The sequence below is a fragment of the Phaethon lepturus genome, unplaced genomic scaffold (assembly GCF_000687285.1).
Source record: "Phaethon lepturus isolate BGI_N335 unplaced genomic scaffold, ASM68728v1 scaffold48331, whole genome shotgun sequence".
NCBI classification, from domain to species: domain Eukaryota; kingdom Metazoa; phylum Chordata; class Aves; order Phaethontiformes; family Phaethontidae; genus Phaethon; species Phaethon lepturus.
This window is the reverse complement of record NW_010517905.1, coordinates 1-17,755: the sequence shown is the minus strand read 5'-3', so window position 1 is coordinate 17,755 and position 17,755 is coordinate 1. Positions and strand designations below refer to the sequence as shown.

General features: G+C 43.2%; 1 protein-coding gene across 1 annotated transcript; it reads left to right on the top strand.

Moving 5' to 3' along the window:
* The first annotated feature begins 6,723 nt into the window (after positions 1–6,723).
* Positions 6,724–16,695, top strand: LOC104628072 (importin subunit alpha-7). The gene is made up of 13 exons (XM_010296533.1): positions 6,724–6,852; positions 7,605–7,700; positions 7,995–8,094; positions 8,398–8,492; positions 9,587–9,718; positions 9,950–10,038; positions 11,062–11,161; positions 12,167–12,330; positions 13,199–13,277; positions 13,404–13,529; positions 14,127–14,254; positions 14,755–14,933; positions 15,932–16,695. The coding sequence occupies exons 1-13, from the start codon at positions 6,724–6,726 to the stop codon at positions 16,114–16,116; spliced, it is 1,602 nt and encodes a 533-aa protein (XP_010294835.1). The 3' UTR covers positions 16,117–16,695.
* Positions 16,696–17,755: the final 1,060 nt, after the last annotated feature.

Genomic DNA, 17,755 nt, shown 5'->3' with positions numbered 1-17,755 from the left:
GCAAGGTTGGGTTTCTGATCCAGTAACGTTAAGAAGCCGTTATAATCTTGGCGTGGCAGTAATAAGCCTGGAATTACAGTTTTCTGGCTGAACTGCTGTAGCTTATGTTGGCTTTCACACAGATGCTTACAGGATTTGAGTGCTCTGCTGAGCCTTTAAAGTCAAACTTTCACACCAGTTTTCCTTTCTTTTAAGTGGTAAATGCCTTCTCGTCATCGAATATATAAGGATGAGTGTGGCAACCCGTACTAGTAATTCCTTGGTTTACATGACAACTGGAGGATTTTTTTTTCCTTTGCGAAGCTGACCATTGCCAACAAAACTTAACGCAGGAGCCAAATTTCTTCCATCTCCTGAGGGGGTTTCCTTTGCACAAGGAATTGAAAGGGTGTTGTTCAGTTAAGCTTCATCCCGAAGTTTGACTGCTCCTATAGCTCTCGTTAGAGCATTCTCAGCTCACAAAACACCTGAAGTAATTCCCAGCATGAATTATTAGCTTAATAAAGCCATGCTGTGGTTTTAATAGACCAATTTTTATGAATAATTTGATTCCAAAGGTGTTGGCATTCAGAAATTGTTGGCATGGGGGCTTTTAAATCCTTATACCAAAGATGTGCTATATGCTAGGAAGCACGATCTCATAGTGGCTTTAAAATCCCACTTAGGCCATTTGTCTCTGGGGAGACTAAGGGAGAATAATGGAGAAGTTGATTGGTTTCATGTGGGCTTTTAGTAGTGTGAGTTTTGAAGATGTAGGCAAACAGTCTTCTAAAAAGTCATTAAAATGTGTTTTAACTCACTGATGCTTTGCAATCCTGAAAGGTGTATCAGTATTTGGCTTCCATGTATGTTTAATATGGACCTGGAAAGGCAGGTACTTGCTTCATGCTCTGAAATGACCTTAGCAGATCATTGCAGCAACTTGTGCCTGGCTACCAGTGACAGTTACTTGCCTGATGTTGACCTTGTCTCTCTCTCTGGCTCAGAATGATGGAGGTATGTCTAAACTTGTGTTGCTGTTTCAATCTCAGTCCTTTGTAGCTGGTCAGGTAGTGGCTTCATCGGCTGTCACTAAACCGGAGTTACAGGCTTCCCTTCAGCATGTTGCCCTGCATAGCCACTCGCGTAGCTAAGAAATAAAAGCTAATGCTTCTGACACTTAATATGTGTTCCCTTTTGGCCTTTCTGCCAAGTTTTCCACTTGCTGCTGTTTTCCTCAGGACAGAGGAGTCCCTCTGAGCCAGGACTAGCGTTTTGCTTTTTAGTGAGCTGTACATCTGCATATAAGGATGAGTGTGGCAACCCGTACTAGGTCTCTGAGGTGCCTGAGCAAAGCTTTACATAGCTGTGCTTTATTAAAGCAAGTCATCAAACATGTACAAATGATTTCAGAATTTGTCCTGCAGAGCCAGGGGTACCTGCTGTTATGTGTTCAGGATATAGAAATAAATCTTTATAAATGCAGGCTAAAATCTATCTAAATAGATCTAAATCCTTTGATCTATTTAACGTGTCATGTTACCACTGAGTTTAATATCTGATTTGGCATCTTGGGGCTAATAGTTGGCAGATCTGATTGGAGGTACACGGCCTGGATGCTCACCAGGAGAACTATTGAAATGCAAATACTGTCACTTTTTTCAACTTTGTGAATAAAGTTCACTAATGCAGGGAGGTACTTGGCTACAAAAGGCACTGACTTAGGAAACTCTGTGAGGCCAGGGAATTCCTAGAGCAGAAGTGATGTTTTGTCCAAGCTTGCTGAGAACACTATTTTAAACAGAATCAGTCTTGCAAGTCTAAGTTTACTGTTTTCTTGAGTGAACTCTGTGAGGTTGTGGTGTAAACAGCAGATTCTCAAGTGTTCTTCGTATTTGTAAACTGTTAAAACTCTTGTGGATTCATGGAACTGTTTGGTCTGCGGAGGTGTTGGGAAGAGATGGGTTGAAAGTTCTCCACACTCAGTTTTTTAACACTGTACAAGCTTTTACCTCTGTAGTTTTTAATTCTGTCCTGGGGAAGGTGAATTGGACTGAAGAGGCTGAGGTAAGGGTGATGTACAGAGCCCCTCAGTAGGCAGTGGTCAGGAATGGCGATACACTCCTGAGGAAACGCAGGTACTTCAAACTTCAGGAGTTTCCACTCCTGAGGAAACTACGGGACTTCCAGCAGTCGGTTCTAATTGACCAGTGAAAAAGGAAAAGGTAGAGACTGTACTGTTCCGGGGTAATCCAAGGGATGCTGAAATTGGAGGAAACCAGGTTCCTAGAAAACAAGGCTTCTCTTGCAGCAGGAGGCTAGGATGGTATGGATGGAGTATAAGCAAGGGCTTGAAACCTGAGCAGCTGGACTGGCTTTTGCTGTTTTTGGAAAAACTATGTTACTCTTTCCACTGGTGGAGGAGGTGCCTCATTCTAATTCTGTCCTTATTCTTGTTTTCCTTTCTTTTCTAACAGCATAATCGTGCTGTGCTGATATTCTAGTAGAACAGGGCAAGCTCTGGCCTTTGCCTAACAGTACTGTTCCTATGCAGGCATGCTTCTGCACCTGGGCAGACAGGGTTGAGCTTAGCATGTTGCCTGAGCTGCTTTGGGAGTGAAAAATAGGGTTGTCTCTGCCTGTTGTGAAGGGATGATGCTGGGATTGTGGTGTCTGGCTATACTATCCAAAAGCCTGCATATCCTTCTTGCATTGCCATGTGCTGAGATATTTGGAAGATGTGCAGTAAGCCTTTTCCTCAGCAAGCTGTTAGATGGGCTCACAGCACTGTGCCCCAGGCACCCGTGCTTGGGTGCCTGCAGCCTTTCCCCATCACGTGAATGGGTACCTGTACCCGTCGTGCCAGGAGGATGGTCGGGGGGGTGGCTTCTGGGGAGAGATAAGTGGCGAGCAGGCTGCAGGCACTGCCAGAACAGTTTATCTGGTGTGCAGTCTGTTTGGTGTGGTCTCAGGAAAAAGGGGTACCTGGAGCAGCTGCAGGCTGCATAAATTGCTCCGGGTGAACTGCTGTGGTGTAGAAGGCAAAAGCCTTGTTGCCCAGCTTCCTTGAGTGCTGCAGGTAAGCTTGGAGCCCTGGAGTTCTGGCTGGAACATCAGAACGATTTTGTAATTCTAGGGCGTGGGCTGATACTATCTTCATTTAAGGCAGGGCTTTGCTGGTTCTTAGAAGAAAAACCTTTCCTAGGAGAAGGGCAGTGCAAGGCACTGTCCCAGTAGGACAGCATTTCGGAGAGGTTAAGGTGGCTGCCTGAATGCAGCAGCTAAAGCTTTAGAGCTGTTAACTAGAGTGTTTCTTTTCCACTGCCGCTTTACAGTCGAGGGCTTTTACAGAAAAGCAAAACTTCAATGTTTGGATGCAAAGGGGAAAAATCTGTGGCTTGAGTATCTTCTCTGCATCACCCATCTACGAGCAGATGCTTGCTTTTCTAACCTGACAGTCCAGGTTACTCCAGGAGCCTGATTTAGTGGGATTGCTTTGCAGGTATTCACACTGATAGAATTTGAGTTAATAGTTAATGTCGAAGCCTGACTTGCAGATACACTGGATGAGCTAGATGTTTTGTACTGAAACACTACAAGTAAAGAATTTGTACATGCCTGGCATCCCGCTGTCTGTTTTGCTTCGTGTGTTTGGGCTTGCTGCAGTCTGTGGTGCCTACAGCATCTGCTAAGCTCACCATGAAGTCATAATCCTGCGTTTGAGACATTCATCCATTGCCATGGAAATGGGGTGTAATGTAACAAATTAGCATTCTAATGTTATTAAAGTATTGACATGGATGATGTACTGGGAAAAGTCAGCGGAAATCATCTGGAGACATAAACGTGTGTGAGAGAAAAGAGGAAATTAAGTGCCAGAGAGGCTGTTGCACAGTGATGTGCTGATGCGAACAATCACTCTTCAGGGTCTAGGTGTATCTTTGGGGTTTCCCTGCAGTATAACAGTGTTCTTGATGTTGTGGAAATACAAAGCCTTAAACTACAAGGGGACGAGTGTGCCTTGAGACCTCACAGCACGGCCGAGTGTCTCTGGCTGTTGTCCAGACACTCGGAGCAGGGTCCAGGGCGTGCCCAGCTGAGTGGGGTTGTGCAAGTTTGGAGGCAGCTGAACTGTCATATGTCACTTACATGACTAACTGGTTGGTAATCCTGTGTATAGTGTTAAGTCACTTAATCACTTTTTCCTCCTCCTTTTCTTAAAAACTACCTTTTAATTGGAGACTTAGCTTTCCGAAGGGAGGTAACAAATTTGTCTTTGTTAAGGATTCTGTTGTAATCTTCAGAATTAAGCTTTTGTGTGGCTGTATTACCAACTATTAGCTTTGCGTTAGTAATATGAATACACTGACAAAACAGTGGTAAATTTTCGGAATTAAAATTTATATATAGATGACACACCTTGCTACTGTAAGATCAGTCATAAACCCCTAAAGCCTGTAGATGTTTTAAAGTCTTCTATCTTCTGAATTAGCTGCCTTTCAGTTAATAAAATTCTTCAATCTTGCCGTACAGTGCTGCTGGGAAGAGGGATGGACAAGTGAGACACGTTGCATAGTTCCTGTGATCTTAAATCTCTGCTTTTCTTTGCCATGTAAATGGTCTTTTAGAATGAGGAAAGTGCTGTCAAATACCTTTAAAAACAGGTCAGCTATTCCTCTGAACCTCTGACTTGTGAGAAATAAACTCAGGGGAAAAAAAATTAATGGTTTAAAACAGGCTTCACAGTGGGGCTGTCATCAAGGTGCAGTCCAGCTGCTATGTTTGGTATCGTAAGTAGGTTTCTTGCCTTGGTTTTATTGATGACAGACATTATTAAATGGTGTACTTAGAAAAGGGACTAGAGGTAAACTTCTGTAAGGCTCAAGATCTTGCAAGACCTACTGTAATTTGATTGCTTCAATCCTACAGTCAGTTTTGAGGCTGTATGCCTTTTCCTTAGTGGCCCTCAGCATGATGCAGTCCCTTTTTCTTAGAACTTCTGGCCACTTACTGTGCCCTAAGCAAGTTACTGAAAATGGCTTTCACCGGTGATGAGTTGTGGTTAGTGGCTTCTTTTTAGCTTCAGAGGTGCCACTAAACTTGCAGCCCATCGTGCTGCACCTCTTCAGGCCTGGTGTCGTTTCTGGGTGCAGCTGTCGGTTGCTGAGCTTCAAAACTTTCACAGCTCTGGGCAGCATGGGGTCGGGGCTGTTTGCTAGGGACCTGCATCTCTGTTGCAGTGTCAATGACCAGAGGAACTTGGTTTGGTGGGTTGTTTTTTCTTTATCTATTGCTTTTCAAAAGAGTGTTCTCTTGGTGTTTTGGCTAGGGAAGAGAATGTCCTCTTAGAAAGCAGGTGCTGTGAAATGGAGTCTGACTTTTTCATCATACTTGGTGGCTTTTTAGCTATTTTCAGGACATTATAGAACTGAAAGTATGTTTCCTCTCCTGTTAAAGTATTAATTCTTCCAGTTGTTTCCTCTTTCCATAGCAGTGAAATGTTAGATATTTGTACACTGTGTATGTCTTGGCTTGGCTGCAGGCTTTCCTAGTAGGAGGGCAGTAGGGTCTGAAACTTCTCCAGCTGATCTTGGAAAGGCTCCAGAATGGCTGGAGGCAGTTGATAAGTGGGACTGAAAATTTCTGTAAGCAGTGTGGCTGAGGTATTTTTAAAGCTTGAAAGAGGAATGATAAGGAGATAGTGCTGCAAACTTTCACAGGACACTTCTTCCACCTGCCCTTAGCAGTTGGAAGAAAACAAAGATATGGGTGTCCGGCAGACTTCTGGAGAAGAGTAAGCTCGTCCCAGGATAAATTGGCACTCTGATGCTGTGCAACATGATTGCTTCCTTCCTGTCCTGAGAAAGGCACAGATGTTAAGCAAAGAATTGGTGTCATAAATGGGAGGAAGGGAGAGTTTTGGAAAGATGCAAAAAGGGGTTAACATGGTCAAAGCAGTGGATTACAGCTGGATGCAGCTGAGGAATTGATATCCTTCTGTACTCGTGTAACTGCCTGGCCCTGGTAGCCTTTGACTGTGCCAAATAGTAGAGTGTCGCTTCCCTGACTAGGAGGCAAATACACAAGTAATCAAGTTTGAAGTACGGCATTAGTCAGATATGAAGCAGCAAAATAAGTAGGTCATGTACTGAACACTTGCAGTAACCTGGCAGGACAGACCTGGCCTATATGTTATGTACAGCTCTGCTTTTTGCAAGGTTTTTTATTGTTATAAAATCAAGGCCTCTTGTTTGCTGTGAGTTCTGTTGGGTCTTTGCCATGCATACAATGACCTTCCCTGTCTGGGCGGGGGAAATGTCAAGGTGTGCTTTATGCTGTGACGATACATGGGAAATAACTTCTGCTGAAAACCAAAGTAGAAATTAGTTATGCACCTCCTGAGGACAGTGAGTCTGAGTAGAAGCTTTTCATATGGGTGATGTGCTCGATATTGTGAAGTTGGGTCCAGGTTCCTTTCAGAACAGTAAGTCTGTTCTTATTCTTTCTAGAAACTTCATAACACTCTTGCCATAACGGTATATCACATGAACTAAGGTTAGGATCACATTCGAACTTGAAGCTTCTACTGTAATGTTTGAGACCCACTCTTGCAAACGAGTCTGTTTAATCTGGCTGTTCCATGCTTCTTCATGTGCCCAGACTTCCTTGTCAGAAAGGACAGTGGGTGAAGGAGCAGAGAGTGACAAGAAATCTGAGGCAGATTTTTTTCTCTTTACAGAAACCATGGCGAGTCCCGCAAAGGATAACTATCGAATGAAGAGTTACAAGAACAAAGCCCTAAATCCCGAGGAAATGCGTCGGAGAAGAGAAGAGGAAGGAATTCAACTGCGCAAACAGAAACGAGAGCAACAGGTAACTGTCATCTTGACTAGCTTGTGTACAGCCTTAACACAACCAGGATTGTGCTGCTGCCAAACTGGAATCTTCAAGGATCTGTGCATTAAGGTTCGTTGGCAGTCCTCTTATTTTTCCTGTTCTGAGATCTTGCTTTTCTCTTTTTCTTTGTACCTAGTACAGAGTATAGCTCACATCAAGAGCTTTCCCAGCACTTTGTCCTTGTTTTTGTTCACAGATCCTTGTTTTTCAGGGTTTTTTTTGAGGTGGTTTTTTATTAATTAGTGAATGGGATTATTTCCTCAAGAAGCAGGAAGAGCAAGTGAAAGTATGAGCTGTGTGTATTTCTTAACTCTGAGCTGTCTGGTTGTTTTTTTTTTTTTTGCTTGGAGGTCTATGAAAGTAAGGGGTGATTCCCAGGTGATGTATGTGGCTCAGACTAAATGTTTGCTCTATTAGCGCATCAACTACAAGCTGCCTTCTCTCCTGTTTCCCTAACTTGTTAGGCCAAATTCTGCACTTGCCTGTACCAATGTCTCTCTGACTTTGGCATTTGCATATCTGAGGGCAAGACTTAGCATGTTTTATTGTTGAGGTTTGTATGCCAAACTAGTCTTCAGAGTGCAGAGCTGTTATTAATGACTACTTTTCTATTCAGGTTGCGTTTAGTCTAGCTGACGGTATCTTGTTTGAGGAACAAGAATGTCTAGTTATGAAGACTGTTCATCATTGCTTTCTAATAATGACTCCTGTGTTTTGTTCCCTGCCAGCTCTTTAAAAGAAGAAATGTTGAGTTGATCAATGAAGATGCCTCCATGTTTGATAGTCTTCTTGTGGATTCCTATGTTAGTTCCACAACATGTGGGGTAAGCTGCCTTTCCTTGTTCCAGTCGTGCCTTCAGATAGATTTAATGCTGTGGGCCGCGTAGAACTGACAAGCCTCCAAGTTTTTGTTTTCTCCCTTTTGGGAATGTTGCCAGTGCTACTACAGTGAATGGGAGAAGGCTGACAGGAAGTAAATAGTGTGCTGTAATCTCAAATTGTGAATCTTTGGACTACTAGATAAGCACAAAATCATGGTAGACTGTCACGACTGTGATGACTTAAATAATCTTAGTGTGAAATTGAACCATTCTTCTGTCGTCTTTACGTCTTTTCAGGAGGGAGTGATCACAAGAGAGATGGTAGAGATGCTATTCTCAGATGACCCTGATCTTCAGCTGGCAACCACTCAGAAATTCAGGAAGCTACTCTCCAAAGGTAAAAATAATGCGTCCCTACCATAGGATCTGATGTAGACTTTCTTTTGCAAGCATTTATGTACATGTATTGCTGTACAGAAGTGTAGCAGCTTTGATCTTGGGGAAGAAAAGTTATAATCTAGAAACTTGATAATCTAGTATGTTGCTAATGACTTACAGTTTACGAATGGTACAAATTCTGGAGAGTTGTCCTGCTGAGTTCGCTACAGATTGAGATCATTCAAAATTCAATAATAGTTCATGCATGTTATTCCTCTGCATTAGACCTATATGCTGTTTTGACGCTGCCTTGCTATTTCAGAGCCAAATCCTCCAATAGATGAAGTGATAAACACTCAGGGAGTGGTGGACAGATTTGTTGAATTCCTGAAAAGAAGTGAGAATTGCACACTACAGGTAAAGGAGATTGTGTTATGATTTCTTCATGGCATGTAGCTGTTTAACTTTCACAGCTTAGCAACATGAACCCACAGGTGCTATCAGAAAAGTGTATTGAACCTAAAAGATGTAGGTTATATGATATATAGGAGAAGACAAAGGTAGCCTGTACTGCTTAGGCAAAAAAAATGCATATTATAAGTTGCTAGAAATTAAATTCTTGGAAGAATGCTGGCAAAAATAACACAGTTCAGCTGCAGCAGAAGAGAATTTGACCCTCCTGTGTCTGATACTTCTGCTGGGAGCTAGTGGAGCCATGGAATAAATGTGTAGGAAGGTATTGTGTGAGGAAAAACCTCCCATTATTGTAGACTTTTAAGTACAGGCTGAGTCTGTTAGAAATGGGTTAGGTAGTGCTGATCCTGCCATGGGGCAGAGGGATGAACTAGATGGCTTCTTCAGATTCCTTCCAGCTTGGTAATAACTATAGTTACTTTGTAGGGGTTAAAGATACTTCCATACATGGAATTGGATCTGAGTTGATGACTGCCTTCATCTTTCTTTCTGCCTGCTGGCCCAAGGCCATGTATCATAGGGGCTTACTTTCAAGGAGTACTGAATGGAAATCTCTTTTTTTTAAACCCAAGAATGAGTGGCAAAAGCAGTGAGCTTGCTGCTCGGCTTCACTTGAACTCGAGGCATCTTTGTAGTGTTAGCCAGATGAGAGGATGGGCTAGAACTGGCTAGTCTGCCCTAGATACAGAAAACTTTCTACTCAACATGTGTTTACCCACTATGTGTCTTAACTTTTCTTGCTGGAAAATGGTTGTGTAGGTGAAATGATGTGGTGTGACTGATGGTGGTCTTCACTTGCTAATCCTTTGAGAAGCTGTAGCCTCTGAGAAGGCATTTAGCAGATGTGGCTTTTTTATTGCTCAAGAAAATAAAATCCTTTCCTTTGAGTATTGAGGTGTTCTGTTGTGACATGCTTTCTTTCTCTCGCAACCTTTTTAGTAGAAGTTGAAAGAATTATAGCCAAAACTTAATGGCAAATATTTTGCTAAATCAGGATTATTTTATTCATACTATTGTCATTTATTCACTTGTTTCAGTTTGAAGCAGCGTGGGCACTGACGAATATTGCATCAGGAACTTCGCAACAAACAAAAATAGTAATTGAGGCTGGGGCAGTTCCTATATTTATAGAGCTGTTAAACTCTGACTTTGAGGATGTTCAAGAACAGGTAAGGTTCACTTTTTCTCTTTGGGGCTAGGGAGAGAACCACAGCAGATTGCACCTGATAAAAAATGCAGTGTGTAAAATGAGTGACCAGTGTCTAACAACTGGCTTCAGACCACAAACTCAAGTATTGTTTGCCTGGATTTACAGGGAAAATGCTTTCCTAGCACACTACCCTTTTCTTCTTCTGTTCAAAAACTGCGTAAATGCTAAAACTGTTGCTCTTTCCTTTCAGGCTGTCTGGGCATTGGGGAACATTGCTGGAGACAGCTCTGTATGTAGAGATTATGTCCTTAACTGCGCTATTCTTCCTCCCTTATTAATGTGAGTAGCCATGAGTACTTGCCAATACAGTTGTTGAAGTCCCATTGTACTGCAGCAGAGCAACATTTGAGCTGGGCAAGTAGATGCCCTAGCAATGTGTGGTGGTGATCACTGGGAATCAAATCATTGATACCAGATAAACTGGCAGTTCAGACAAGTATCTCATAAATAGAGTGGGACTTGGTAGATAACATGCCTTCTCACAAACCTTTACACTGCTCTGAATCTGAAGCGGGTGCTGTTGCAGTGTGCTTATCTTTCTGAAGTCACAGGGCTTGCTGTGTCACTGTGTGTCCCTCCAGATGCCTGCTCTTTGTGCTTATGCTATGGATTTCAGGCACTTGTCTGAGTGGGCTCCTCTAGGGCTAAGGAAAGGGAGCAGGGTGTCTGTATATCCCCTTGCCTCTGCAGCTCTTAAGCGTGGTGCATACCCACCATAGTCAGGAGTGTGCGCTCAAGGACTGCTCACTGCTCTGGAAAGAATTAATCTTTACTTTATCTTGTCCTTGGCAAACTGATGCTCTGTCACAAGGGACTTGGATTGTTACACTGCTTCTTCTGTCGGTCACCTGTCAGCAGTGATTGCTGGCTGAAGTCCTTGGCCCACAGGACTTGATGTCCTCATTAGGGTTGAGAGACAGCAGTTTGTGTCACTTGGTCTCTAGTGAGGACCATCTCACCTCAGACAGGGGTGTGAATGTCTGCCTGGGATGAATTTGAACTTGGAACTGCATTTGACTAACTTACCCTTCCTTCTGCAACTTGTCCAGTGTGGAACTTGTCTTACTGACCCGTGTCACTTGACATTGTTAGGAATAATAGCTATTTATCCTAAGAAGTAGTTGCATGTCACTTCTTCTCTTTTTTGCTTATTGAGGGGCTCAAGTGACAAGCTGCATGGCTTGAGCTACAGCAAGTGGAATAGTGGTTTGAATTGCTTGAAACTATACTAGTTTTCCTTCTTTTGATTCCCTTGCTGCCTTCCACATCAAGGATTATAATTCATGGTAATTGTCTCTTTAGGCTCCTTACAAAGTCTACCAGGTTGACGATGACACGAAATGCTGTCTGGGCCTTGTCAAACTTGTGCAGAGGAAAGAGTCCACCACCTGAATTTGACAAGGTGAGAATAAATGCCTTGTTGGCAGACAGGTGATGGGGAGACACCCAGTTAAGATGTTTGTCTAATTATTTTTGGCTGTTAGATTTCTGTAAGTCATTCTGGAAGGGAACAGGGTGAGGTTCTTCCTGCTGAGATTGATCTTGTTCAGCAGATCTTTGAGTGCCTGTCTAATTTTCTGCGAACCTCTCTGCCCAGCTCTATTGGCAGCCCATCAGCTGGACCCCTCAAGTAAGGGAGCAAGCCCAGGCTTCCCTGCAAGGTAGCATACACTGTGGGCTTCTCTGAACCTTGTTATGAACTCTGGAAGTTTGAGATGTCACTCATTGTGACTAAAAATTTGATTCTGAGACCTCTAAATACTAAAAACAGGATTCCTGTAGCAACATGGGAGCTGTGGTAGCTTTTCCTTTCCCTGTCCTGGTCTGCTACTGGCACTAACAAAAGGGTCTGCTGTTCTTTCAGGTGGCATTCTTCTTTGGTAGAATAAAAATGTTTTAAGATCAATGTGTTTCACCTTTTTCAAATAAAAGCTCGCTTGTCAAAGCTGGGAAGCCTGTGGTGAGGGATGAAATCTGAATTGAGTGTAAATATAAAACCACTTGTGACTGAGGTACCCAGAAGTGTAACTGTTGATGGTTGCTGCTCTGAATACTGAGCTATTTAGGGTTATTAAGAGTAAGAAATGGAGCAGTGCTCTTACATAAGACATGTAAGGAGCTTCCAAACGGTAGCATGCACAGTAGCACTTGTCTCAGGAGCCTAGACTTGGTCCAAGAGGAAGGGATGTAATTTTAGTTCAGCAATAAAGCTGTTGAGGCAACTTTGGACACTGTGATTATGAGGTATGTGAACCAACAAGGAAGCTGCTGACTTTGGGGAAGGAAACTGTGGACATTCAAGACTTCTTATCTTGCCAGTCAGCATAGCCACATGGTGTTTGCATGCAAATGTGGTGGTCCTTGGCAGAATGTGACTAACCTTCTGGGATGGTGGCTGTTGTTGTAGGTATCTCCCTGCCTGCCAGTGTTGTCCCGATTATTATTCAACAGTGACTCTGACTTGCTGGCAGATGCGTGCTGGGCTCTTTCCTACTTGTCAGATGGCCCCAATGAGAAAATTCAAGCAGTTATTGATTCAGGAGTGTGTCGGCGACTGGTGGAGCTGTTAATGTAAGTATCTTGTGTTGCTGCTTCAACCCAGTGAGACTGGGAAGCATGTGACTGAGCATAACTTCATACCAAAACCCATCAGAGCACTCTTCACACCTCCATGTGCGCACAGGATCCAGGTAATGGGTACCTTAGCTGACTTTGGAGCAGTTATGTAGGAGGGTCTGAAGCAGGTTGAGAGCTGTAGTTTATTGGCTTTTCTTTGAGTTCTCTCAAAGTATTTCGAAATAGAGAGTATTTTCTAGTGCTGGAATGCTAGTTAGTACTATACACTAGGAAGAACTTACTAAAGAGAGATCAGACTGACACTTCTAGTCTGTGAAAGGAGGGAGGATTGCGGAGCGTCTTGTGCTCCCAAACTTCAAATATGCTTATGGAAGCCTAGTTACTAGGCAAATCAAAGGTGGCAAGAATAGTGTCTAGCAAAAGTCAGCTTGGCTTTGTTTCGCTGATAGCTATATGGAAACTTGGACAAAAATGTTTGCTGTTTGCAGTTTGAATGGGCCTCTTCTCTCTAACATCTTCAGAACTGGTAGAACTGCAAAATTACCCTGAAAAATTCTGGGTGTTCTTACTGGGTTAACAACATCTTTGTTCAGGAAAGCTATGTGAAAGGTGAGATCTGTAATTAAGCTGAAGATGATAGAGTTAAGGATGTTAAGGATGAAAACACATCTGTATTGCAAGTTTGTCTTCCTTGTCTGTTTATCCAGTGGCAATATGGTCAACTTGTTGTATGTTTCTATAGGCTAGGGGATGGAATTCTAAGTAAATAAAGCAGGTAAGGTACTGGGGAGAGAATCTTCTGAATATCCAGGTGCATGTGATCTGATAGATTTGGTTTTGTCTTGCACCATTTTTCCCGCAGGCACAATGACTACAAGGTGGCCTCCCCAGCTTTGCGAGCAGTTGGCAACATCGTGACAGGGGATGACATCCAGACCCAGGTGAGGGGAAGTGACTGTCTTGCAGGGAAATGCAGTTTCCATATAGCATATTTGCTGTGTGAAAATTGAAAGTATTCAGCTCTCTACATGACACTGGTGATCTCACTTCTGCTTTTTTCTCAAAAGGTGATTCTGAACTGTTCAGCCTTGCCTTGTCTCCTTCACTTATTAAGTAGTCCCAAGGAATCAATCAGGAAAGAAGCCTGCTGGACTATATCTAACATCACAGCAGGAAACAGAGCACAAATACAGGTACAGTCTGCTCCAGCCCACCTGTAATGATCCTAGATTCCAACCTCAGCATTAAGTATTTGCAGCTTTTTTTCTTATCTGACACTTAGGATGGCTTTGTTCATATCTCTTACTCTGCAGTAATTTGCAAACTTGCTGTTCCCAGCCATCTGCCAAATGAGCTAAAAAAAAAAAGCCTGCTAACTGTACTGACAGAGTAGGCTGAAATGAGTCCCACAGGTTGGATCATTGGAAAAAGAGGAGATACAGCCCCTATTTCTCCATGGTCAATCAGATACCATTTTGAAAAGCTGGAGCTTGTTGAGTTTTAATTATCCTTTTAATGACCTACATACGAAGGCAGATAAGTGATGAAAGCATTCCTACAGTATTGATGCAATAATAGGGATTGTCTACTGTGCTAGTTATGGAATTGAATCCCTCATGTTAATAGGATTTGGCTGAGGAATATAAATGGAGGAATCACTGAAGGGTGTAGCTTGGCAAGTAAGTTCTTTTGCATTGGAAAATGGAGGTAGAGGTTTCTTTCAGGTGCTTAATAGCCTTTTAGAAACCGTGTTGCCAATTCAAACACTTCTTACTACTCTCTCTCCCCAGGCAGTCATAGATGCAAACATTTTCCCGGTACTGATAGAAATCTTGCAGAAAGCAGAATTCCGCACGAGGAAAGAGGCAGCATGGGCTATTACAAATGCAACGTCAGGAGGAACTCCCGAACAGATCAGGTATTCCCTGTGGCTCTTCTTGGGGTAAATCTGTCTGAATGCGTGGTAGCTTTGTCTTTACGGGAACTGCAAGACAAGTAGCAAGGGAGTAATTTGGAGAACCTCTGAGAGCGTATCTGAGACATAGGCAAAGCTATAGCTGGATTGTATATTCTGTGCTGTAAATTGTAGCTTCCTTCTGAATAAGGATGAGCTAGCCCAAGCTACTTCCCTTTAGCTATCTTAGGCTAGGCAAAAGTTCCAAACTTGATGACAAATTAAATTCTAGTGTGGACTTAATTTGCATAGCACCTGGATTTCAGAGGGAGTTAGTAGGTTTCTTAAAAGAGGGGCTGTGTACACAAATGCAAGTAAGTGGATAAAAAGTAATGTTGCAGAACAGCAAATATGTATTTTAAGGTAACTTTTTTGTATTTTTAATGTCCCTTGCTCTTTCTAACTGAGCAAAGGTGATGCTTGCTAGATCCTGAACAAGTATGTTGTTGGTGTTATCTCTTCAGGTACTTGGTAAACTTGGGTTGTATCAAGCCTCTCTGTGATCTGCTGACTGTCATGGACTCCAAGATTGTTCAGGTGGCGTTGAATGGCCTGGAGAACATACTGAGGCTTGGAGAGCAGGAAGCTAACCAGAGTGGGACAGGCATCAACCCCTACTGTAGCCTGATTGAGGAGGCCTACGGTAGGTTGTGGCTGGTGGCCTTGGTACTATTGACTTTGAACAGCATAGGATATATGGAAAAGTGTCTACTAGTTTTGCTGATTGCCTTTCTGCTGTGTTAAGGGGTTTCGTATATTCCAAACTAGCCAGTACTTGTTCCAAATTGTCTTTTGAGACTCCTACAATTGGGCATAGGACAAAACACTCGCAAGTAAAAACTATCATACCTCTGATCTGAGCTTCCTGGACCTGGAGGCCAAGCTGATAATTGTGGCTTGCACCAACTGGGAGTATTAATCAGAAATAAGCTGAGTTAAGTAAAAAGTGACACTTCTGGATCTAAGATTGGTGTAACTATACCCAGTTGTACACTGTAGATGTATAGTGCAAATCCAGGGAGACTTAGCTTTTCTCTGGAGAGACTTAATTTGGTGGCTTTTTTTGTCCTGCTGTTAATGCTTTTGAGAAGCAGTTCCTATTTTGGTCTGAAACTCCCTGTATACTCCCAGTGTCTGATTTGCCCTCTCACTGACTGTTACATTGTGTGTTCTGATTCTCCCAGTAAGAATAATTCTTGAAATTCTTGGCAGTATATTGTGCTTGGATGCTTTCTGTTTGGCAGTGTATTTAATTAGGACAGCTAAAGCTGTTGCTGCCCTTCTGCTGGAGGCTACTGGGACAGGCCCCGCTTCCTTCCCCTGCCTACCCCCTGCAACTACCAAACTGTTCACAGCCAGTTGTTTTAATTTCACTGAAATCTGGTTTAGTCCCTAGCAGGAGAGCTGGGAGCACATCTGCTTTAGCAGTGTCAGCTCAACTTACTAGTGACAAGACCTTAGTGCTGCCTGGTGCAGATGAAATCCACAAGCAGCTCTAGATGTCAGTGTTGCTCACAAAATGCGAATCAAACACAGATGAAGGTCTTGCAGTGAGTAGGGGTGAGGGTGGAGAATGGATGTGGGATGGCAAAATACCAGGATCTCCTTGTTTCATCGCATTCCACTTTTTCTTCCTCCAAGGTTTGGATAAGATAGAGTTCCTACAGAGCCATGAGAACCAGGAGATCTACCAGAAGGCCTTTGACCTGATTGAGCACTACTTTGGAGTAGAGGATGACTCTGCTCTAGCTCCCCAGGTAGATGAGAACCAGCAGCAATTCATCTTCCAGCAGCCTGAAGCCCCCATGGAAGGTTTCCAGCTATAATGTGCCCAGGAGAAAACAAACCACCACAAACTTGACAGAAAGCAACTGGGAGCAGCTGATTGTCCTATCCCCTCCTTGCAAATGGAAGGCTAAACATCCACTCCACCTGTTAGGAAACAGTTCTTCCTTCAAACAACTAGAAACAGTGCTTTGTCCTCACAGCAAGAAGGGGATATTCTTACACTTTATTTCTTTTTGCTGCTGCATACATGTCTTTAAAGCAGGCATCTGGGTGGAGGAAGGACACTGAGGTAACAGATGGCACCTCTTGGTGTTTTTTTTTTTTTTTCCTTTGTGGTGATCTCTCCCAAATGTCACTTTTTACCTCGGGTACTTAATTGAGATTTCAGCATTGGGTGGGGTAAGAACACAAATAGAAAGTAAGCATTCTGACAACAATAATTCTGGAAGCCTGGGTTGATCTATTTAATTTTTTTGCACATGTTACTCTTTATTAAAGACTCTAATTTGCCAAGAGCAAAGTTTAGCCCTGGCCTTTCTGCGACCCTCCTTCAGTGGACAGTCCTGTTGAACCTGGGCCAAGTTCCCCTGAAATATACTGTAAATGGACAGAGAAATGGGAAGTTCTCCTGCTCCTGGGAAGATTTTTTTTTTTTTTCTGGGGGGAAGGCTTCTTCCCTTTGTCTAGATTTTGTTTTTTGGTTTCTTTGAAGAACTGCTAGTGGTATTTACAAGGAAAAAAATAATAAAGCAACAGACCCCAAAGATGGTAACTATGAAGAGGGTGGGATGCTTGGGTGGTTTTTGAAATGGGAAGCACAGCTGCTGTTGCACAGGCTTTGTTTGCATTGCTACTGACTGAAGTCACAGAACTGTTGATATGGTGAAAACCCATCTTCATCTTTACTTGAAATATTTTTCTTCCCATGAGAACATGTTTTGAGCTCTGGGTTGTTTTTTTTTTTCCTGAGTTGGGTTGGGGTGGATTGTTCTGTGGGTTAGAGGAAGAAGATGTAGCTACACTTGACAGCAGTGTTGTGTGCGGTGTTAACTTCAGTAGCAACAGGCCAGAGTTTTCAGGTTTACCTCCTGCTCACAGTTGGATCATGTACATTTTACTTCAAAAAAAAAAGTCAAATCTCTGTATTTTTTATATTATATATAGGTAGATATTTGTCTAATTGGGCTTCAGAGAAAAATATATATGAAATTTCTGTAACTTATGTAAATAGAGTACTGTGAGGCAGGCACACCTGGAAACAAGGGCCCTAACTCACTCACTGGTTGTCCTGCTTCTTTTCCTCTGTTTACTCACGTACTGTATAAGCGAACATAGAGCTGTCTTAAACGCCTCTACCCCATCTGAGTTACTTAGCCAAGACTTTATTAAAACGTGTGAAGCTGTGGAGAACAAGAGACACACTTCTGGGGTGTGGGGGGGAGCCGGCTGCTGGTGTGTGCGAGCCCCTTGCTGCTGAGGCCTTCCAGGGCGGAGAAGCAAGGCCGCTGCTCGCGCACCGGCCCGCGTTCTGCTTTGATGAGTCCGTTATTGTGAAACGAATAAACTCCATCTGTGCAGTTGACCGGGCTGTGGCTGTGGCAGACGTCTCGCGGTGCGGCCTTCTCCGCGGTGGGTGAGCGGGGGGCGGCTGGGGCGGCTTCCCCCTCTCGGGTGGAG